Below are 24,903 nucleotides of genomic sequence, written 5' to 3'. Positions count from 1 at the left end.
GAGCATTTAACCTATTTGATACTGAGAGATGAGAGAGAAGGTTAGTCGCCCATTTCTCTATTTCTTCCCCTACACCCTAACCACTCCCCAACCCAAGCCACCAAATCCCAGTATTGCGTGTAGCCCAGTTCTAAGTCTTGTCTGGCTATTAAGCTGCATGACCTTGGCTACCCTGAGCCTCAGTTTCCTTATCTGCAAACTCCGGGGGTAGAATTGGATGATGTCAAAGGTCCTTTCTACCTCTGAAACACAGTGACTGGGGAGAAGATGAAATGTCTCCTTTGTGAAGATCTAAATGTATTTATTATGTACCAAAACCACAGCATGGCCGACTCCAGACTATGAGAAGTGTCTAGCAGTTGTCCACATGTCGCCTGTCTTTTATTGCAATGAACCAGTGCAAGATCCAGTTTTAAAGATATCAGCTGAGTGACATTTAGAAAAATGGGCAGAACACAACAGCAGAGTAAGAAAGTAAACCTTGTCAACAAATCTGTATGGTTAAATGTGTGTGTGCGTAAGAGTCATGTTCACTCATATTTTATTTTTTAGGGATGATATTAGAACTGTATTTGGAGACAAAATGAGTCATGGGTCCTGGCTGAAATGCTAAACTGATACGTAAACACCAAGGAGAGGAACTTGCTTGTTTCTAAGGGGTGTGGAAAGTTGGAGAATAAAAGAGCCTCATGGGATAGGGGGCAGTGATGCCAAGTGCTATTTATGTAGATGGGCCACCAGAGATTGAACCGCCTGTGGGGAGAAGGATCTAGAAGGGACTCTGGGTAGCAGAAATATCCAAGATGGAGTTTTACCTTTTTGGATGTGGGGTGAGTGAGGGGAGCCTTCTCTTGTACTTTCCTTAAGAAATCTTCAGTCCAGTACATGTTATACATTAATTAAGTTGGTATTTGAGTGTGTTGCTTTTTGGGGTATGTAGAAGACAGGCTGAATTCTCATTTGGCTTGATGTTGGAATCAGGAACAGTCAACTTTGGTATGGGAAATAGGAGCGGGCCATAGCTGATATCCTGGTTTCTCTGTCTCCGCCTGGCCTATCTTGCGGCTGGGTGCACACCTGCTTTATTTTTTACTTGAAATGTCTTCTTTTTCCACCTGTCCTACTCATGTCTTCAAAGCCTAATTTTCATTTTCTCTGATCACTCCTCCTCTCTGCCCTCATTCATTCATTAGTGACTACAGGCTGGAGATGCCACTTTCAGGGCTTCTGCCCTAAGCTCCCAAAGGATCTGTGTGCTTCTTGAGTGCAGATACTTTGTTTCACTCCTCCCCAATCTACCCCCCAAACTAGAAGCCCTTGGAGAACAGAGCTCCTGTGTCTTTCTTTCCGTGGTAGGCCCAACACCTGGCTTTGTGCCTGGCACACAGCAGACATTCAACATTTGTAGAACTGATACATTATTAGATTAGTAGTGACAAACACTCCCCAAAGAGAATGCTTATTTGAACACACATCCCAAACACTGCTTCTCTACCCTCCAGAAAATGCTTCTTTGGAAGGATTTAGGGCAGTTTGATGTTTCTGCAAACATATCTGCGTTTAGGGGCCATCTTGCCCTTCTCAGCGTTCACCTGGGATATCTTTATTCTTCCATTTAACCTTTACAGGGGACCACGATGGTGACGTGTCCTTCCTAGGGGCCATTACCTCTCACAGGGATCCTAGTGTCTGGTAGAAAACAACCCCTCCAAGTTCTCTGCATCCGAACTTCACCAGAATACGCGGATAAACCTATTTAAAAAATCTTTTTAAATTCTCAACTTGGCGGTGGAAATAAGGCTCTTGCAACGTCCTCAAGTAATAACCAATGGCAGCTATCATGGCAAGAAGGAGATAGAGCTGAGCGCCTTACTCAAAGCCAAGACATTCACAATTTTTTGGGCCCGGCTCCCTGTGCCTGGGCATGTGCACTGTGCACTCCGAAGCTGTGTACGGCGGTGGCCTTGGAGGTGCCCGTGGCCTTAGGAATTCCCGGGGTCGGGCACCCTCCGCTTCGCACCGCGCCGTGTCCCCGGCCTGGCGGTCGAGCGGAGCGGCTCTGGCATGCTAAGTGGGCAGCACTGGGGCGCCTTTGTTTCTCGCGGCCGTCTCCCAGGACCAGCTTCCCTCTGAATCTAAATGGGCTTCTCCCCCACCCGCTCCGCCCTGGCCCCCTGGCCTGGGCACGGCGCCCCTCGGTGATACGCGCCCGGACACCTGGGGAGTGGGCGTGCGGGGGCAGCCCGGGCTAGGCGAGCGCGGGAGGAGCGCCTGCGATCCCAGCCCGGCCAGGCCCGAGCACCTGCGCGAGCCGGAGGGAGCGCCCGGCCCTCTGTCCCCTCCAGTCGCCGGCGCCCAACTTGGGGGTCCCGCCGCCAGCAGCCCCAAGTCTCGCGGTGCTACCGCTCTGACCGGGGAGCCGCGGGCCGGGCGCCCCCCGCCGCGCGACAAAGGCTGAACCGGGAGGAGGAGGCCGAGGAGGGGGAGGAGGAGGAGAGAAAGGCGGGGACGGTGAGCGGCCGCGGCGGCGGGGAGAGCGGAGGGAGCGCCGCCCGCCCGCGCCGTCCTTTGTGTGGCGGCGGCAGCGCCTGGGCCTGACCGGGTCCCCGGGGCTAAGTGCCCGGCTCCGCGCCGCCCCTCCCGCGCCCCTGCCAGGCGCGCGCCTATCCTCTCCGAGCAAGATGGCAACCCCGGCAGCGGTCAACCCTCCGGGTGAGTAGCGGCCTGGGCCCCGCCGCCCGCCGCAGCCCGCAGGCCTTGCCCGGGGCCGGAGCGGGCCGGAGCGGATCAGACGCGCCGGGCGCCCCCGGGGGCGCGGAGCAGCAGCTCGGCGCGGTGGGTGGTGGAGCGGCTGTCACTGCGCGGCAGCTGCAGCATCAGCACCAGAGCGGCATCTGCATCCCGATCGCTGCCCATCCGGTCCCGGGCAGGCGCTGGTCCGGACCCGCGGGCGGCCGGACGCTGGCCTTGCGTCCTCCGGAACCCGAAGGGCCGGCCCGGGAGCCCCCGAAGTTCTGAAAATAACCGCCTTTGCCTTCCCCATCCCACTCATTTTTCTCTTCCGGTCCCGGCTTTTGTGGCATCACGGCGTCAGCCAGTCCTGGCTGGTGGAGGGCTCCGCGCTGATGGAGGGAAAAGTTTGGAGCTGGGATTCAACAGGGTACAACTCTTGGGACTCTCCCTTGCCCGCCCCGCCCCCCAAGCGCTGGTCCTTTGCGCCCTTTGCGACTGGCTGCTGTGTGTCCTAACCCTCTGGGACCCAGAACACCCAGCCTGTGGTCACCAGCGTGAAGTAGCCCCTGTCCTGCCCAGGTGACATCCCCTGCTTTCTGGGCTGACCTGTCAGCAGGTCTCCTTATCACTTCTGCTATGACAGTCCTGGCTATATTTCTCATATCCTATGGCCCCTGGTACCCACTCCTTCTGGGTCATTTCCAGTCCTTACATGGGTCACTGAAACTGCTGTACTGGCTGATTTTCTCTTTTCTTTCTGGCCAGGAATGACATATATCCTTTAGACTAGAGAGTGAAGTCATAGAATCTTCCATCTGTGTGTGTGTGTGTGTGTGTGTGTGTGTGTGTGTGTGTGTGTGTGTGTGTGTTTTGGTACCTTTTTGAATGACATTTAAGTGTTTCTGATTTATAGGAAATAGTGAAGTTTGAATTAGTTATATACATAAAAGGGTATTTGCAGCTGAAATGGCACAATTAAGAAGGAGATTGTTTCCCCAGTGTCATTGTTCCATCTTAATCTTTTGTAATTTAAGCATGAGGGAATCAGCTACAAATTCAGACCAATAATCATTAGGAATTAAGCATTATGTGGACATTCTCTGAGATGAGTATTTGAAGAGTAATTAATAAGGCTTGTATGTTTTAAAGGATTTCAAAATTATGTTTTAAGAGATTTGGAATTCCACTTTTTTCTGAAATCAATTATTGGATTTTCTCCCCCACTTCCAGGTTTCTGGTCTTTGACATTTCAATTTGGAATTGATTGTATAGTGCAGGAAGATTCTCTGGACAAACTGCCTTAGAAGGGGGGACATTTGAATCAGCTTGTTGAACTGATTGAGTGTCTTTGATATGCCAAGCTCTCTGCAGGGAATAGAGCAATGTGGAGATGAGGGAGAATATTTCTTGACCTCGGAGTTCTAAGTCTAATAGGGGAGGCATAGGTAGACTAACTTAATAACACCAGGTGGAATGAAATGAATGTTGACTAGGTGTGTTCATATCATCATGGGGAGCCAGAGGAAGTCTTATGGGAGGTAACTTCTGAATATGGGCCTTTTGAAGAGAGAGATTTTGACTTATAGAGAATTTAGGAACGGTCGTTTTGAGCTGATGGCTGGGGTGTAAGGCAGACAAGATTTGTGAAAATACGGGATACTGTCAAGTGGTTGCTTCCTCAGTGCTCTTGGGGACTCAGCAGGACACTCAAGAATGTGGGTAGGTTTTGAGCCTTTGAGACATGTGCGCTATGCTTGCCAACTGTCCTGGCTTGAGTGAGGCTGGAACAGCCAAACCAACTGGACATACAGTTCAGCCCAATTTCTCTACATCCTGTCCTTCATTGAATCTATGAGCCTATCAATTGCAGGACACATCATTATTTTATGGACTTATAAGAAAAAAATGAGCTGATGACATTTTGGCTTCATCAAAAGAAAGAAAAAAAGGAAGAAGTGATATCTGAAAAAAGAGGTTTATTTATTCCTTCAATGTATATTTATTTTAATTAATTAATGAATTTTTAAAAGTTAATATTTTTAAAGGCTCTTTTTTAGAGCAGTTTTAGGTTCACAGCAAAATTGAAAGGAAGGCACAGAGATTCCTCATATATCCCCTGCCCCCACACATGCACAACCTCCCCCATGATCAGCATTCCCAAGCAGAGTAGTATATGTGTTACAATTGATGAACCTACAATGACACATCATTATCACCCAAAGTCCATAGTTCACATTAGGATTCACTCTTGATGGTAGACGCTCTATGGGTTGGACAAATGTATATGACTTATATCCACTGTTATAATATCATGCAGAGTATTTTCACTGCCCTAAAAATTATCCATGTTCCACCTATTCATTCCTCCCACTTCCGAATTCTTGGCAGCCACTGATCTTTTTACTGTCTCCATAGTTTTGCCTTTTCCAGAAAGTCATATAATTGGATTCATGCATTACGTAGCCTTTTCAAACTGGCATTTTTCACTTAATAATATGCATTTACATTTTCTCCGTGTCTTTTAGTGACTTGATAGCTCATTCATTTTGGTGGCTGAAGAATATTCCATTGTCTGGATGTACCACAGTTTATTTATTAATTCACCTACTGAAGGACATCTTGGTTGCTTCTAAGTTTTGGCAATTATGACGAATGAAGCTGCTATGGGCTAATACTTATCGAGTAGCTACTATGTGCTGGGGACTGATCTGGGGTCACTGTGTTGAGCAAATTAGGTATACCTCCTACCATCATGCTGCTTGCTAGCAAGACAAATAGTCACAAAAGAGTAACACAATTAGGTTAGTTACACAAGAGTAACACAATTAGGTTAGTTAGAAATGTGTAAATGTTATGAAGAGATGATCCCCTGACATAAAATAACCAAGGGACCTAAATTAGAGGATTAGCAAAGGCCATTTGAAGTCAGCGAAAGCCTCTCTGAGGAGTTGACCCTTGAGTCAAGCTCCAAGGAATGAAGAGAAATGTGAGGAAGAGCATTCCAGGCACAAGGAAGAGCCCCTTCAAAGTCCCTGAGTTGGGAAGAGCTCGAGAACAGGGAGCAAGGGTGAAAGTGGTGTGAGAAGCTGGAGCTGCGGTAGAGGCCAGCTCACGGGGGATCACAAAACTTGGGTTAGGGGCTGAGACTTCATTTTAAAAACACTGGAAATCTACTGAAGGGGGTTTGAGCAAGGGACGTGGTCTGACCTGCACTTTTAAATGCCCCTTCTCGCTGCTGTGTGGAGAGCCAATTGGACTGAAGCGGGAGGAAAAGCAAGACTCCAGTTAGATGGTGCTGACTTAGGCCAGGGGCTGTTAGTAGAGATGGAGAGAGAGAGGTGGATTTGAGTTGTACTGGAGGCAGGGACGCCATGCTGAACAACTCCAGGGGCACCAGTTACTTCCCTGTCCATCCCTTGGGCAGGGCATGTCCTCCTTGGGGCAGAATCATCATGACTTCATGGTAAGGAGTTAGGGGAAGAGTCAAGGATGATTCCCAGCTTGCTGTCCTGACACCTGGGTGGTTGGAGGTGACAGGAAGTTAGTGAGAGGCAGGGGACCTGTAGGGTGTGCTCCAGGCTTCAGTATTGGTCAGTCGAGTTGAGCTGCTTGTGAGACAAGCAAGTGGAACTGTCATGGAGGCAGTGGGACACATGCTCCCAGAGATCTTGGCTGGAGAAAGAAACGAAGAAGGATGTTAGCCAGCCATTTACCAGGTTCTCTAAATGCTTTCCTTGGGGTTAGTTCACAGAACATACAGCTCTTGGTCCAAGTACCATAGTTCCCAAGCAATGCTTGCATTTAATGCTCTATTGTCTGTCTGTATTGAGATTCACTAAGACACAAGGTCATAGGGAGATTATTTCTGCATCTTTTACAGATTCAGCAATCCACTCATTTTCGTCTACCTACCTACCTACCTACCTACCTACCTACCTACCTACCTGTCTATCATCTATCTACCATCTCTCTCTCTCTCTCTCTTTCTCTTTCCCTCCTTTTGTGGGGCAGGTCAGGCTATTGGACTAGCTCACTACACGAAACTCTTTGTTCAATGAAGAAAAGTTATTTCTCAGTTTTAGCCAAGCTCCTTTCTACTTGAGGGTTCTTGTTTATGTTTTGTCCCTCTTCTTGGAATGATTAATTGCTCACTGTCCCTCCTTCCCTACCCTTACCCCCTCCTCACTCCTGACCATTTTCCTGTCCAATGTCCAATTCCTTCTTTTCTTCTGGGCTCAGCTTGAATTCTTACTCCATTAGGGAAATCTATCCTGATCCCTTTATCCAGGTAAAATGTACCTATCATGCATTCTTCCAGGGCCCCATAAGGCTGTACTTTGCTTCTGGAGCACTTAGCCTCATGTAAATTGTGTAGTTATTTGATTGATACCTGACTGGATGCCCTGTGAGGTCAGGGAATGTATCCAACAGTATGGCAGCCCTGGCATTTACCTTACTGCTTCCCATTACAATAGATACCCGGTAGGGTTTTGTTAATGAATAAATGAAGGGATGCCAGGGAACTGTCTTATATTTTGTATGTGGCTGCCTTTCAATAACTCCCTTGAAGGAAAGAAAGCATATATCCTGTATTTGTAGGTCTCTGTAACAAAATAGGCCAGAGATGTCTAATTGAGATTCTGACTTTTATTTGTGCAAACTGATTTTGATCTGAAAATCCTACCAAGATAATTCCTATGCAAACTAGTTCCTCTAGACTTTGTAACAAGGAGCCTTGGACACATAAAACTCATCATTCTTTCCAGAAGAAGGTTAGGTCAGAATTGAACAGTCAAATGTATTTATATATTTTTATTTTATACTGCTGTCCACAAAGGTTAGACCAGAGGCTCAGAGAGGCTCAGAGACTTACCTCGAGTCCCCAGCAGGTGGGTGGATGAGCAGGTCCTACACCTACCTGATACCTTGGACACACAAAGCTCATCATTCATCCCAGAAGAAGGGTAGGTGATAGCTTGGAGACTGGCTGGTGGTAGTGGTAGGTTCCGTGTTACAGTTCCACAAGGGTCTTCTCAGAAGGGAAGTGGGATCCTCCTGTTTACTGCCTTCTGCGTCGTGTGTGAAACTGTTGACATGGCTTGCTTAATTACCAGCAGTTACTGATAAGGCAGACTCCAGGCTGGCTTTGAGGTTCAGCCGCCCTAACAGCATTCAGGAAGGCAGCAACAAGGTCAAAGGATGCATTCATTGCCCTCTGATTAAATAGTGCAGGCTTTAGAGTTGGAAGCTGAGGCTCTTTGCAGATAAGCAGAGACTCTGTGGCTACCAAGTCTATGACAATTTGACCATTTTTTTTTTCAGGGAAATCTACAAAAATGCCAAAATGTTTACAGATAGGTACTTCCTGTTTTTGTACATTGTATGAAAACATGGGGCATCTCTTACTGTTTTGGTTTCATTGTGAGAACACACAATGCAGAGCTTGGGGCTCTTCTCCTAGCCCCTGCTGAGGAGTTGGTTGCTTTCTTCACCACAACTACTTTTCCCCCACAATAAAGATCTGTGTTGATTGTAAAAAATTTGGAAAATGCGCAAAAGCACTAAGATAATTCTACCACCCATAACTAACATTTTTGCATATATCCTTACAGACTTTTTCCTAAATATTGTGTGTGTATATATATATAACAAAATAGAATTATTTTGAGCATATTGTTTTGTCATCCCTTTTTTTTTCCTTCATTAATGGTATATCCTATCAAGGATACTTATTTGAGAGGCTGCATGATATCTTGTTTATGGCAGTGTCATAATTCATTAACTCTCTTTCTTATATCTGGGCATATAACATTTGGTGTGCTTTTCTGTTTGCCAGAATTGTACACACCATTGTCATGAACATCCCATATATGAATGGATATATACATACATGATTTTTTCCTTATTGTCACTTCTTTGAAGTAGAATTGAACAGTCAAATGGATTTATATACTTTTGTTTTATACTGCTGTCCACAAATGTTAGACCAGAGGCTCAGAGAGGCTCAGAGACTTCAACCTGGAGTCCCCAGCAGGTAGGTGGATGAGCAGGTCCTACACCCAGATGCTGTGCCCCCTATCCTTGGCAGGTTCTGGCAACCCAGGCCAGGCCCTGTTGCCTGTAAGTCTGGAACTCAGATCATCTGCTGATGTCTATAAAGAACAACTGTGTACTTTTCTTGGCCTCCCTTCAGTGATTTAATAATTTCAGTGGCTTCTTTATTAACTGCTGTTAAGGTAATTTGTTCAGGTCAAAACAGGCAGGAAGTTGCCTTACTCAACAGGCAGAGAGCCTCTGATGACTTCAGGGGGCCACAGCAGGGTCCCAGTGACTGGGGTCTCCATGCCAACCTGGGTTCTCATCAGAGGCCCCATTGTTCTCCCTCCACACCCTCCCTTACCAATTCACCTCTTCCATATGGCTTTCATCAAACGCTGGGGCCACTGACTTACCTGGAAAACTTTGCTCACCGTCTGTTGTCTGCACATCCTCCTAGGATTGATCTACACACTTCCAACCAGACCACCTGGCTGACGGGGTAGTCCCAGGGCTTAGAGAGCATGCGGCGAAGTGATTTCTGGTCCTTCCTGCCTGCATGTGATACTGTTAGACAGGCTGTGGTGGTTATTCCTGTTTCCAACGCACATTCAGGAGTTCTTAGTAACTGAGGATAAATGTGTTTCTTTCTGATTTGGCCATCCCTACTTTTCTTCCAACAACTTTGAAAAAGTAGAGAGCAGCTGCAGGTGGAACTGGGCATCTATCTCTGTATCCAGGCTCAGGTGGCAAAAGGCAACATTCTGAGGTAGGGCAGCCTGGGAAGATTCAGGGGTGCCATGTCCAGGGTGGGAGCACCAGAGGAGTTGGCCTGAGTGGAAACCTAGCTCTTCAGGTAGAACCAGGCCTTCCAAGAGACAGATTAGCTGAAGGCCTTACAGGTGGCTGAGCGAGGGAGGTGGGGCCAAAGGAGAAGGAGGGTGGCCTTCCATATACTCTGCCTGTCGAGTAAGGCAACTTCCTGCCTGTTTTGGCGTGGACTGCCCAGTTACCCTAACAGCAGTTTAAAAAGTCACTGAAATTATTAAATCACTGAAAGGAGGCCAGGAAAGTTACATAGTTGCCCTTAATAGATGCCAGTAGATGAGCTGAGTTCCAGACTTAGAGGCAACAGGAAGCCAAAGTTAATTGGTGCATCAATTTTTAAATTAATAGCCACACAAAATAGTATTGTCTTTCTTATCTTCAGTAGACCTCTGAGTTGGGTGGCAGGAGATGCGAGAAACCTGGGCACAGAGGCCAAAGGTGTATCCACACAGTGCTTCTCAACTGTGAGCATTTGCAATGTCTGGAGACATTCTTGGTTGCCACACCTCCAGGGAGTGGGGGTGCTACTGGCACCTATGGGTAGAGGCCAGGGATGCTGCTAAACATCCTACCGTGCACAGGGCAGTCCGCCACAACAAAGAACTTATCCAGCCTCAAATGACAATAGTGCCAAGGTTGAGAAACTCTGGTTTATGGGAACAAAACTCTGTAGGTCTCTGGACAGTGGCAACTAGAAGAAAACCTCAGGAGTTTCACAAGGGTGTGTGGCCCCCAGATAATAAAGGACTGGCCCCTTTAAAACATGTCAAGAAAACATGACAGCTTTAAAAGCAAGATGATGCTTTTGAGATAATTATGAAATCCGCGATGGAAGTTAATTTAAATGTGAAATAACAGAACTGCAAAAAGTTATTTTATTATTATTTTTAGAACAGCATTGATGTTTCTATTCCATCAGCAGTTTGAAATGAGGCATAGTCTGGAATTCCATAATTTGATATGCTTGATGGATTCCAAGTCCCCCAAAGAATAAAATGAATGAATGTGATCAAGGATCACAGCTGTGTTCTCTCTCTCTCTCTCTCTCTCTCTTTTTTTGAAAAAATTTCACACCAGAAAACTTCCAATTGAGTTCAGCCAACCTTCCTGAACACCACTTCTATTCCCTACACAAAGGGTGCTGTGCTCAGTGCTGGTGGTGGTGGTTCAGTTGGGGCAGATTGGAAAGATGTGGCATAAAACAGGTTGGCTATGTGTGTGTTCCATCAGTCTCTAACACAGGCAGCACTGGACACTTATGCAAATTTATGCAAATGACTGACCAACCATTAGTGAACAGAGGAGAATGTAGACCCCATCCATTTCTTTCCTGCAGGCAAGGAAAGATGCTGAAGACTGTGTTCCGGGCATGCAACACATTTCAGGACCAGTGTGTGCCTTTTCCTAGTCAGTGTACCAACTGCAGGCCTTATTCCCAGCTGCCTGCTGGGTCTGTGGTATCCCACAGATTCTGCAAAGCCTACCTCTCCCACATATTTCCTCCTCCCACTATGTCCCCTGTGGCAGCGAGTGGCACCACTATCCATTCATTGGCCCAAGCCAGACATTAATTATTTTAATTGCTTATCCACCTAATTAAACAAATATTAATTGAATGCCAACCGTGTGCTCACAGTGGTGTGTGCAAACCCAGGCGTGGTTTCTGCTTTCACAGAGCTTTCCTGTGTGGCAGGAGAGTCAGCCATTTATTAAATAATAAGTATTGTGAAAGAAAGGAGTCTTTGTTTCCAAATGCAACAGGAGGCCATTGAAGTGTGGTGAGTCGGGGCGTGACATGATCGGAGGTGGGTTCTGAAAAGCTCTCTGGCTGCGGAATGAAGGACATGCTTATTGGCAGCAGGCTGGTGAGGAGGGAGGCCTGCCCGGAGGCCATTTCAGAAGTCCACGTGAGGCACGTGGAGGCCCGGTCCATGTGACAGTGGACGTGGACAGCAGTAAATGGAGCCTTCAGATACTTAGGAGGAGAAACAATTGAACCAAGAGAGTAAGTGGTGGATCAGATATCAGAGATGAGAGAGAGAGGGAGTGCTGGTGTTCCTGATTGACCACTGGGTGGATAGGCTATCATTTCCCCAGCTAGAAAATACTGGATGAGATCCAGATATTTGGGGCTTTTTGGTGGGGGTTGGGGGAAGATCAGGAGTTTGGTTGAGTTTAAGGCACCTTGAGCTCAAGACCTCCAAAGGAGATGGGGATTTGCCAGAAACCTTCAATTTCTTCATTTCTCCCTGGAGTCAGAACTTTGCTTTCCCCCCAGCCCCCGCTCCACTACTATGTCCCCAACACCTTGAGTAAGGTCTGGCACATACTTGGTGCTTAAAAAATATTTGTTGAAGCATGAATGAATGAATGAATGAATGAATTGGTCTCCACATCCTCCAGATGCCAAACAAATAAAAAGAGATGTGTCCATCACAAGGTTTTGTGTTTTTGGTAATGTTTTATGCTCAACTTATTTCAGGTTTACAGACAAGTTGCAGGAATAATACAGAAAGCTCTTGTATACTCATCCCCCAGATTCCCCCACTGTGTTGCTATTTTACCATATTGGATTTATCAGTTTATTTTCCTCTCTCTCTGTCTGTCTCTCTGTCTCTCTCTCTCTCTTTTATTGTGCCATTTGAGAATGAGTGGCATACACAATATGCCTTCTAACTCTAAATGCTTCAATGTATATTATTTCCTAAGAATAAGGACATTTTCCCACATAACTACAATTTATGACAAAAATCAGGAAGTTGGCATTAATGTAATAGCATTATCTAATCCACAGACCTTTATTCAGTTTTCACCAGTTGTTCCACATAACAAAAAAAAAAAATGATTTTTCAGGTTCAGGGTTTAATCCAGGATTATTAGTTACATTAAGTTCTGATGTCTCTTTAGTGTCCTTTAATTCTGGAATCATTTCTCAGTCTTTTTTGTTTTTGTCTTTCATGACCTTAACATTTTTGCCGAGTATAGGCCAGTTATTTTGCAAAATATCTCTCAATTTGGTTTTGTCTGATGTTGCCTCACAATTGCATTGGAATTGTGCTTTTCTAAAATTTTTATTTTTTTGGCAAGAATACCCCAAAAGTGCTGTTGTGTCACAGGGTTACTTTTAACAGTCATTTAAAAGTGAGTCTCTCTGTTGATGAAGTCAAAGTTGTGTGTAGACAAGACTAAGGAAAGATGGTTAGTCATTTAAGATGCCATTTACGTGCTTGGCCGACCTCATCTTTGGGTCCTATACACCATTTGCGAGTATAGGCAGCTTTACATGCTTCTTGTTGAGTACAGGTCCCAGGGTTTTTTTTAAAAAGATTATATAACATTAACACTTTACTAAACTAAGTATCAACTTCATTTGACAAATAAAATAATTATAAGTGAACTATGCAAAGATTATCATATCTCTAATAAAGTCAATAGGGAGCTGAAGTGTTTAATTACTAACTTTCCTGACATGCAAATTGAAAAGCTTTTCAGGTAAGTTGCTCACATGGAATGCCTGAAACACACTGCAATTAACAATTGGATCTTCGTTCAAACAGTAATTAGTGTGTGATTTGTCCCGTTCTTGGTTGCTGGTGCATGTCCAGGTTTAGATGTGTATTTGCATTCATTTTAGGAAATTAATTTATGATTTCTTTTAAGTTTCACTTGAAAACAAAATTGCGTTTTACTGTGGCTTCATAAAAAGAGATCACCTTTTGTTGCCTGACTTAGAGACTTAAAAACCAAATTTGGGAGGTTATAATTTGTCTGCAGAGACTTGCCAGATTTTCCAGTCTGAGAGTTCTCCCTCCCTTCCCATCCCTCTTCTGCTTCTTCTCCTCCCTCCTCCTTCTCTTCCTTCTCCTTTTTCTTTTCTCCTTCTCCCCTCCCTTTCTCCCTCTTTCTCTCTCTCTCTTCTCCTTCCCTCCTCACTCTCTCTTGCTCCTTTTTTCCTTCCTTCTTTTCCTCCTTCTCCTCAACCCTCTCTCTTTTTCTTAAAGACCCAGAGAAACAGGATGAGGTGCAAATGTTTGGTCTACCCAGTAGTTAACACAGTCCACTAGGACACAGTATAGACATCGAACGCATCTGTTTTCCCAGCTGTGAAATGAGGTGGCTCCTTCGTTGGGGATTGGCTGTGCACTAGGGCTGTTCTGTGTGCTTGGGATTCAGAGGTGGACAAGGCATTGCATGGCCCGGTGGACCAGGGGACCATAGTGTGTGGGTGACTGGTTGCTCTTTTGTCTCTGCTGTTGCCTTATATGTAAAATGGGGGTGATCACAGTGCTCACCTCATTTGATTGTGACATGGTTCTATTTACCAATGTTTGGGATGGTACCTGGCACACAGTAGGTACTCTGTAAGCACTACTTGTTTCTCTCAGCACCACCCCAGTAGTGTGGAACATGGCACAGGGTTTGGGATTGAAAGGCATCTTTCCAGCCTAGCAGTGAAAAGCTGGGGAGCAAAAACCAGATGTGTTTGTTGAAGAGGGGGGGTCTTTCATGAAACAGCAAGCCCATCTTCCCTGGCACTCTGAGGCTGCTGGGTGTGTGCAGGATCATAAGCTGTCCCTGCTCTGGGCATTCCCAGTTCCACTGTGGGAAGAGCCTCTAGGCCCTGCCTCTGCTGCCCTTACCTTGCACTGCCCTGGGAAGAAGGACAGCGGCGACCTTGGATTTGTCCCTTCCCCGGACCTCCTGGATCTGGCTGCTTCCTCTTGTCCCTGTTGTGCTGTGACAGTCTTCTTACCACCCCTCTCCATTTGCTGGACCATTATTCTGTCCTGACTTCTGCAGCCGAATGCAGACCAGCAATGCCCTCATCACCCACTCCCCCTTCCCTGTTCTCACTGACAGAGGTGGGTGAGGGTCCCACTGTCCAAGGACTGTTCTTCCTCTTGGCCCCTCCCATGCTTAGGACAGACCAGATGGGATCTGACCACCCACTATGGATCCTCTGTTGGGTCTGAGGCTAGGGCTGCTGTGCTGTGGGATGGATGCTGTGTCTGGTCTGCCTGCACATCTGAAACTTGCCTCTGTAGCTGGCTGGGTGCCCTTATCTCCTTGTACCTCCTTACCTGGCCCTGCTAGGCCTCAGGCTGAGTCCCAAGACAATCAAGTTTTGTACAACACTTTATGGACAGACTAGGAGTTAGGACCTGTGCCCCTTTTTTCAAGTTCATTCATTTGTCCTCATTTATTCATTCAATAAATATTTACTAAATATCTGCCCTTCATTCATCACAGTGCTTAGGTGCTGGGAATACACTGGGTGGAAAGAGTGACACAGTCTGTGCCTTCATGCGTTTAGAGGCTTCTGAGGGGAGCGTCTTCCTGAGTCCTCCAAGCTGAATATTCCAGCACTGGAAAGAAACCATTTTCTAGAACTCAGGATCTGTTAGGTCTGTCTGCCACTAGATGGCGTGGTCAAATAGATACCTCAGTGATTTGCAAACATGACCCAGTGATCACCAGGAGGGCTTGTGAAAACACAAAGTACTGCCCCATCTTAGTTTTGGAGTCAGTAGTTCAGGGGTGGGAGTGGGCTGGAGTGAGATTTGCATTTCTAACAAGTTCCCGGTGATGCTGATACTGCTGGCCCAGATCCCCTTCAGGTCCACTGAGGCAGGGGCAGCACTTTGTGTTTTCACAAAGCCAGTACTGTCCAATGCCAGCTAACTCACCTGGTTCAGGATGGCTGGGCTCAATTGCCCCATTTCACAGGTGAGGAAATAAAGACAGTCGAATTGAGCCTTGAAACGCTGATCCTAACACACGGATGATCCCAAGTGTACCTTCTTTCCACTGTTACACTGGCTTTCCCTGGGTGATCTGGAGGGAGAAGGGAAGATAATTAATGAGTGGACTGCACTGAAGAGAAATGAACCAGAGATGTTAACTAGGCATCCAGCAGCATGAGAGGGTAGGAAGAGGACTCAGTGGCCCAGTCCTGCCATTGACACGACATGGTGCCCTGGGACACCCCTTCCTTTTCTCTTTGGGCTTTCGTTTTCTTATCTATAACATGAAGGGTTGGCATGAAAGCACCTCTCATGTGGCAGGGTTCTGGAAAGTCCCGGGAGAAAAAGCTGAATAGGTTCTCAGGGAATTTCCATGGAATTTGGGAGATAAACACAAATGGTCTTCCTGTGCCTGGCAGCAGGTCAGCCTCGAACAGCAGGGGATACTTTGCTTTGGAACGCAGTTTAAGGCCCTTACCAGAGGGCCTTAGGATAAGGGGTGGAGCATGAAGAGCCTTGGAGGAGATGGTGGTGGGCTCCGTCTGAGTTGGGGAGCCTCGGGCAATGGGAGGATAGGCCACTGATGGCCACAGCAACCTCGCCTCCCTGTGCAACCAGCCATCCACGTATTTCTCTGAGCCTCTCTCCACATTTTATCATCTCACACCAGAACCCACATTCTGGATCTGTCTTTTAATTCTTCTATCAGCCCCTGTTTTTAGTTTTAATAAAAAGACCCTATGAACATGTGAATATATGTGTTGACTATACAGATGGTCCCCGGCTTACAATGGTTCCACTTAAGATTTTTGACTTTATGATGGTTATAAAGTGATATGCATTCAGCAGAAACTGTACTTCAAATTCTGAATTTTGATCTTTTCCTGGACTATTGATATTCCGTGCAGTACTCTCCCAAGATGCTAGGCCAGATCATCTGACACAAAGCCTATTTTATAATAAAGAGTTGAGTGTCTCATGTAATTTGTTGGGTATATACTGAAAGTGTTCTGAGCATGTTTAAGGTAGTCTAGGCTAAGCTAGGATGTTTGGTAAGTTAGGTGTATTAAATGCATTTTTGACTTATGATATTTTCAATTTATGATGGGTTTCTTGAAATGTAACCACAGCAGAAGTGGAGAGCATCTGTATGAATATATATAATGAACATATGAATATATATTATGGACACATAAAAAGAATTATATGTGAACATATATATTTATAAAAAATATATAAATATACATTTTATTGGAATGAATATATTTGTTGGAATGAATGAATTGGAGAGTGTGTGTGTGTGTGTATATATATATGTACAGATGTTCATTCCAGTAAAAGTGGCTCACTACCTGCCCTAGAAGAGTCAGTGAGATGAGATGGTAAGAACATAATCACTCCTGGGATGGTTGACCTGGGGTGACTGAAAGCACGGAAAGTGAAAGATGACAAGGGACTACTACAAAAGGTTTGGCAGTTACTGAGTGTCTACCCAAAGGCAAAAGAAGTCATTATGTCAAAACAGCACATGCACACATATGTTTATTATAGCACAATTCACAATTGCAAAGATAGGGAACCAATCTAAGTACCCATCAACCGATGAGTGGATGAAGAAAATGTGGTATATATGCATCATGGAATACTATTCAACCATAAAAAAGAACACAATAATGTCTTTTGGAGCAACTTGGATGGAGCTGGAGGCCATTATTCTAAGTGAAGTAAATCAGGAATGGAAAACCAAATACCGTATTTGTTCTTACTTAGAAGCGAGAGCTAAGCTATGGATATGCAGGGGCATACAGGGTAGTATAATGGACATTGGAGACTCAGAAGGGCAGAGAGGGTGAGGGCTAAAAAACTATATATTGAGTGCAATGCACACTACTTGGGAAACAAGTGCACTAAAATTTCAGCCATCACTATACAATTCATCCATGTATCCAAAAACCAGATTGCACCCCTAAAGCTCCTGAAATAGAAAGAAAAGAAAAGGAAGGAAGGAAGGAAGGAAGGAGGAAGGAAGATAGGAAAAGAAAGAAGGAAGGAAAGCTGTCATCACAGTATTAAAATCAATAAAAATAAATGTCAAAAAGTAATTAATGGTACAAAGAAAGTCATTTTTAACCCATAGTTCACTAGTTTTGGAGCAATGCACCAAATGACATTGTATAGGTGATATGAATTGTCTGATGGCAGCTGAGTGCAAACCCCATCTTATTGCCGCATTTTCTTCATTAAATTAAACCCAACTCATTCCTTCTAGCTTGGCTGTTTGAACATCCAGTCTTATCATTTGTTTTGAGGAAGGTGCACCTTTTTCCTAGGGTATTTATGACACCTTGGGCCTTATGCAGCTCAGGAAAATTAGAAGCGAATCTCTGATCTTGTTTTAATTGTGGTTCCTAGTGAGATACTCATTACCAGGTTTCAGGGTCCAATTGAAGGCAGTCAGCTGGCTGGCAGTGCTTTAGTCCAAGTGGGCTGTCAGGGAATTACAGCACTGAAAAATAAACAGAATTAGTAAAGCATGGATGAATTAAATAGCTACTGAACACAGATGAATAGAGAATTAATGACTTAGAAAGTAGAATGAAAGAAATTACAGAGAATTCAGCACAGAATCAGAGTTCAAAAATATAAAAGAGTGACTGGGAGACAGAGAGGTGAGACCTCGTCCTTCTTACGTAAGTTAGAGTTTCAGTTAGAGATGGTAGAGAGAACAGGGAAGTTAGGTGTATTAAGATTCAAAGAGAAGAGGCTGATAATTTTTCAGAACTGATGAAAGTCATTGAGCCTCAGATTCAGGAGCAACAACAAATTCCAAGCAAGATAAATAAAAAGATATTCAAACCTAAACTAAATATAGGGAAAATAGAAAATAACAAAGAGAAAAACTTAGAAGCAGTAACAAACAGCAGACATATCACCTATACAGGAGCAGCAATCAGACTGATGAATGACTTCTAAACAGTGATCGTGCATGCCAGACGACAATACAATATTTTAATATGCTAGTTGAAAATAATTATAAACCTAGAATTCTATACTTAGACAATTTATCTTTTAAGAATGAGGAGATAAAAACATTTTTTGGATAGAAAATTGAGATGATTTGAGACCTCACTAAAGGAACTTCTAAAGGTGTACTTCTGGAAGATGGTAAGTAACCTCACATGGAAGTTCTCAGATGCAGGGAGGAATGGTGAGCGAAGGAAATAATGAGCACAAGAATAAAGATAAACATGCTTTGGCTATCAATAATAACAACATGTACTTTGTGAGGTGATGAGAGGTAAAGCTGTGTAGTTTAGAACTGTTAAACTTTTTACTAAGTAAGTATAATAATATTTCTAGAGTAATAATTAAGGCATATAGAATGTACAACAACCAACATATATTATTTATATTTACTATTTCTTTTTTTTTTTTTTTTTTTTTTTTTTTTTTTTTTTTTTGAGACGGAGTCTCGCTCTGTCACCCAGGCTGGAGTGCGGTGGCCGGATCTCAGCTCACTGCAAGCTCCGCCTCCCGGGTTCACGCCATTCTCCTGCCTCAGCCTCCCGAGTAGCTGGGACTACAGGCACCCGCCACCTCGCCCGGCTAGTTTTTTGTATTTTTTAGTAGAGACGGGGTTTCACCGTGTTAGCCAGGATGGTCTCGATCTCCTGACCTCGTGATCCGCCCGTCTCGGCCTCCCAAAGTGCTGGGATTACAGGCGTGAGCCACCGCGCCCGGCCTATATTTACTATTTCTATACTTACTTGTATTTATGTATGTAAGGAGAAGAGTCTGGATTTACATATACCAAAAAGTTAACCATGATTATCACTTTTTGTGTAAGTGTATTTCTTAGCTTTATTGGTCTTGTAATTTATAATAGAATAAAAATATTAAAAAGAAAATGTGTTCCTAACTTAACGTATCATGTTTTATATTAAGTAATTAAAAGCATTTGCTTTTAAACCAAATGTATGTTGGTTTGCATATTTCAGCTCTGTCATTTAGCTGTGTGACTTCAGGCAGGTTCTTAGCCTCTTTGATTTCTTGTAAAATGAGAATAATAATAATAATGATACCCACCTCATAAAGCAGTCGTGTGTACATGAGAGGACACAGGAAATGTGTTTCGTACAGGACCTAATGGTGTCTGTGCCCAGTAAACATTGGCTGTTACCATGATCGGGTCATCGTCACCATCATCCTGGACTTGAGGATCATTTCCACAAAGAGTTGAGGACTGATGCTCAACGGATCTGAGCAATGGCAGCATTGAGGAGTTAGTGTGGAAACACACAGGAATTCCTAACCCTAGGAACATGTTGCTTATACTGGGAACGCTCATTATGTGAGTATGAGTCACATAATCAGTTATATCTAATGTATTTTTTCAGTGTCTACTGAGATAAACATGTGTGTATATATATTTATTTGAACTATTGATAGATTTCCTGAGGTTGAGCTATATGTATCTTCCTGGAATAAAAGGCACATGGTAACACTGCATGGTTCTTCTAATATTGTAATTAAAAGATACACTGAATTTGATTTTCTAAGATCCATATTAATAAGTGAGATTGCTAATTCCCATCCATTATTAGTAGTGAGATCTTTCTGCAAATATGCTAGAATTTGTAGTGTGGTCAGTGAAGCTTCTGATGATGTTTTGTGTGTGTGTGTGAAAGAGAGGGAGGAAGAGAGAGAGAGAGGGAGAGAGTCATACTATATTGTCGAGATTCTTTCAGCTCCAAAGACAGACAGCCCAGTTCAAACTAACTCTTAGACAATCCATAAAGGAATTCTTCATAAAACTAGGATATCCAGGTGAGTGTTTGACTTTAAGTAAAGATCCAAGAGTGCTAGCAATTTCCTTAAGGCACTGTTTCTCTTCTTCGTGGTCCCTTAGCTTTCCCCACCTTGTGTTGGTTTTATTCTCAGGCAGGTTCTACCCAAGTGGTGGCCCAGTTGCGTCTTACCAATGGAAACTTCAGCAGGGATCTTAGGTAGATTAGCCCTGCATGATATTCCTGAACCAGGCCCAGTTGCCAGGGAACACCACACTATGACTGACCAGATCTGGGCATGTATACACCCCAGGAACCCTCATGGGGTCAGACTTAACTGGGCCACAAGGACTGTGGGTGAGAAAGGGAACATTCCTCATGCAGGGTTCTCTGGGTTGTCCCCAGAAGGGAGAAGGGGACAGGACAGGCAGTACAACAGATGTCGATGCCTTGTTGGCAAGGTACTTTTGTGTCACAGGTTTTGGAGACTTCATCTGGTTTGCACACCACTCCTATGAGGTTTTATTTTGTGACATTTCATTCCCATTTTTATTGGGAAGATATCCTCATCCAAGGTGTTTGGAGGCTGGCCCACTTGGCAGAGTGATAAAGTGGCAAAGTCAGGTCCCTCCCTCCATGGGCTGCTCTTCCAGTCAGATGTTGCCTCTCTCTGAGTGCCATCACAATCCAGTCATGGCAGTGGTATTGCCCATGTCCCCCTGGGTTTTATTATGACATTCTTTTATCTGTAATCATCAAATAAAAAATGTACCTGTGGGTGAAAGTCAAAGTGGTTGTATTCTTACTGCTTCACTATTGCCTGGAACCTTTCCCTTTCAGTGATCTGAGTCATAATTTTTCTTTGGTTTGTTGACAAAACAGTTTATACTGTTTTCTTCCAAAACAGCCCTCAAAAAGAAAAAAAATTGGCAAACAGAGAATTGATTTCCAATTTGTCTTACCAGTTCAGGCTTCCAGCAGGAATTGAAACCCGGAATCTTTGTTTTGAAGACAGTAAAGTGGGGCTGCCTATATCTATGGCTGCTTCTAAGAATCTGATGTGAATTTTATCTAGTTCCTTGTGCAAAATAAATCCTTTTTTTTTTTTGTAGCAAAAGGAGTTGAAGCTGAAGGAACACATGAGATAGTCAACAAACAAATGATTAAAATAAAACTGTATCATGAACATGCTTGTGCAAACTTGGGATAATAGGCCATATCTGCCCACCTGTGGCCAGGTCTTGTCACATTGGTTTTTGTTTTATCGAAGGGCTGCTCACAGTAGCCTTGTTTCTGTCAAGAAAGATGAGCAGAAACTCAAACATATCTCTGAGTAGCTCACAACAAGAATACCCTTTAGAGGGCCTAGAGTGTTGTGCAATCTTTGACTTCTGAAATATACAGAAGAGTTACAGTTTCTGCAGGTATGGCTCCAAAATGGTGGTCATTTTTTGTTTTGGGGTTTTGAGTGAAGAAAGGATAATTTATATATTTATTTATTTTTTAAGGATAATTTATTTAAAAATAATAATGAAACTAGTGGCTATCCTTCTGAGACAAAATAAGTATCATATACTAAAATTCCAATTGGCTTAAAAATTTAAATATAAACCTAAATCAATAAAAATATTCTGAGAAACTTTAGCAGACTGAATGCTCAACCCAGAGGTTAAAGATAGAAATATCTGAATGTGTAAATATTACAATCTTCTTTTTTTCTTTATTTCTTCCAAAAAAAAAATGGGATACATGTGCAGAACGTGCAGGTTTGTTACATACATATATGTGTGCCATGGTGGTTTGCTGCACCGATTGATCCATTTTCTAATTTCCCTCCCCTCACCCTCCACCTGTTTTGGAGTTTTTTTTGAAAATCTATAGGAAGGGGGCCAGGCACAGTGGCTCATGCCTGTAATTCCAACACTTTGGGAGGCCAAGGCAGGAGGATCACTGAAGCCCAGGTGCCCGAGACCAACCTGGGCAACATAGTGAGACCTCATCTGTGATAAAAATCTTTAAAAAATTAGCTGGGCATGGTGGTTCACACCTGTGATCCCAACTACTGTGCAGAGTGAGGGGACTGAGGCAGAAGGATTGCTTGAGCCCAGGAGTTCAAGGCTGCAGTGAGCTATGGTCGTGTCACTGCACTCCAGCGTGGGCAACAGAGGAAGACTGTCAAGAGAAGAGAAGAGAAGACAAAAGAAAATCTTGAACATGACTTACTTTCCTGGTAGATCATAGCCACTTTGAGAGCACCCATTCTTGTAAAATCTTTTGTTCCAGTGCAGTTCATTTTGTTTCATTAAGGAAGTTTACAAGGAAATAAGTTTTTAAAAATCTAATAAATACAAAGGGAGACAAAAAAAAAAAAGAAAAGAAAATCTATGATATATTTCTTTTTCACTCTCTTCAACGATGATTGCTATTTCAGTGAAGGAGCAAAATGCTCAATTGAATTAAGTACTCTTTAGAACTGGACATTTAAAAAAGAGGAGAATACCATTTATTGGATGCATGGATACAAGAGAAAAGATAGAAATGTGATTGGTTGCCTAGCTTCTTCTGTGACCAAAATAGAAGATTCTTGAGATCTCTGCTGCTTGTTGAGATAAATGTGGATTGCTGATAGCTTCTCAACCACACCATGGTCCTGTTGGTCCCCACATTTCTTGTTTTGAGCACAGCTGGGGGAGTAGAACTGAGTTTTAGGGTATCAACTTAATAGGATAGATATAGCAGCCATCACAGCAGCCCCAGGCTGCCACCAGAATCTGTAGCAAAATACAACCTCTCATTTGCCCCTGTGTCCCAAGGCTACTGCATGGGAGCGGGTAGGGCTAAGGGAAGGAGGGGCTTGGTTCATGCAAGGGCATGATTGTTTGTTACTGGGTTGTTTCTCTCTTGGAGTGCATAAAGAGGAAAGGAGATTTCACTGCTGTTGACTTGGTTAAATTATTTTGTTTAGAGGAACCCATTTCATGAATTAAAAATATCCTTCTGGTTAGGTGCTGTGGATCAGTTGTGTTAGTCAGCTCAATCTGCCCTAACAAAATACTATTGACTGGGTGGTTTAAACAACAGAGATTTATCTTCTCACTGTTCGGAGGCTGGGAAGTTCAATATCAAGGGGCCAGCTGATTCGATTCCTGGTTAGGGCTCTCTTCCTGGCTTGCAGACCGCCACCTTCTTGCTATGTCCTCACATGGCAGAAGGAGCAGGGAAGTGAACTGTCTGGTGTATCTTCTTTTCATCCTATCGTGGAAGCCCCACCCTCATTCATGACCTCATATAAACCGTACTATCTCCCAAAGGCCTCATTTCCAAATATTGTCACATTGGGGGTTAGGACCTCAACATATGAATTTTGGGTGGACACGATTCAGTCCCTAACACCAGCACAAAATTATTTTTTTGGATGATATTGTAGTGACCCATGTTTGGGGCAATAAGGTCATAAATTCGAGCAAAAAGGGTAAGAAAAGACAGACATCAAGAAGGGCGTCAGCAAGAGGACCTGACCCCTGAGGCTAGGGCTCTGTGAGTGGGGTTTGTTCTTCTGAGACTTATGCAAAGGAGTTTTGTGTCTCTTATCTGCCTGTTGAGATGCGTTTTAAGATTGTTTCTTAGTTCACAGCTTAAATTAATCCTGTATTGGACTGTCCTACTCCATTTTGAGCATGAGGGCCATTCTTGGTATGGTACCTAATATACAAGAGAGGTGTCCAGAAAACCTTATTGAAAGGAAAATGGGAGTTTTGAACCTAAAGACTGAAAAGAAGGGAGGTTCTGCTGAAGGAGAACATGGACGTGAGGTTCCCAAATGGTTTGGGGAGAAAAAAAGTTAAGTACAGTTTTAGAATACAGAATGTGAGGTTAACTGTGAAATCTCTAGGTACACATATGTCAAGAAGTCACTGAAGTTGATAGAATCACACACTCTTGAAAGGTGTGGGTCATTTATTTTAACCCTGTAGTCATAGTGGGAATCCTTATGATAAAGCCATACCCTGATGCTTACCCAGGCCTTGCTCAGTATATTTCTAGGGACGTACAACTGTTTAGTTTAGTTGTAATGTTTTCTGCGTTTAGACAGTCCCAGCTCTTGGAAAATTGTCTGCTACTCTTCAAAATCTGCCTCTGTGACAATTCTTCCTTGTCCATGGACCTGTCATCAGGCCATCTGCATCTGGCCTCGTTTCCTTCGGCTTGTCTAACTCCAGCTCTGAAGGTTCTCTGCCTCCCACTGTCTTCTCCAGCATTCACTGTCAGGATCACCTGCTCATCAGCTCAGCCTGATAATGTGGAGGGGAGATCTCTATTTGCCTCTTGCAGCTAACTGTGGGCTTAATGAAGTGCCTTGAACACCACTGCTCTTTGCACAATAAAAATACTTGCTGAATGACTGAGTGGAAGATTCTGTGTGGGCCAGAGGGCCAAGATTTAGTGCCTTCTTCCAGTCCTGAAAGAGGCAGAACTGTGGAATTGTTCACCCTCACCATATCGATGCACAGACGCAAAGGGCTCTAGGGAAATTATTGAACAGTGTAATCAATATTCATATGTCCATTGTAATTTTAACCTTACAAAGACATCTTGGACATGATCTCATGAGGCATGGATATATGTGGTGCATAATTTACAGATGGAGAGTTACTCAGTTTCATGGACTAGCAAGTGAGGAGCCTGGATGTGGTCTCAGCTCTTCTGCCTGAGTTCTTATCCACAGGGTTGTGTCAAACCTTACACAGTGATTGTACAGGAATTATCTCATTTGC

General features: G+C 44.0%; 1 protein-coding gene across 4 annotated transcripts in view; it reads left to right on the top strand.

Annotated features, from left to right (window-relative positions):
• Window positions 1-808: 808 nt before the first annotated feature.
• The window catches only part of LOC105493104 (aryl hydrocarbon receptor nuclear translocator 2), a 201,482-nt gene continuing 177,387 nt past the window's right edge, over window positions 809-24,903 (top strand). Inside the window, exon 1 of one of the 4 annotated variants that reach the window (XM_071100814.1) lies at window positions 809-830. In XM_071100814.1, coding sequence (XP_070956915.1) covers window positions 824-830 — 7 coding nt within the window. In that variant the 5' untranslated portion in view covers window positions 809-823. Of the gene's footprint in view, window positions 831-2,540; window positions 2,713-24,903 lie in introns of those variants that run through there. The other 3 variants (XM_011760545.2, XM_011760544.2, XM_011760538.2) reach the window with 3 other exon arrangements.

Source organism: Macaca nemestrina, chromosome 7, assembly GCF_043159975.1.
Source record: "Macaca nemestrina isolate mMacNem1 chromosome 7, mMacNem.hap1, whole genome shotgun sequence".
In the NCBI taxonomy this organism is placed as follows: domain Eukaryota; kingdom Metazoa; phylum Chordata; class Mammalia; order Primates; family Cercopithecidae; genus Macaca; species Macaca nemestrina.
This window is presented reverse-complemented; position numbering and strand designations above follow the sequence as displayed.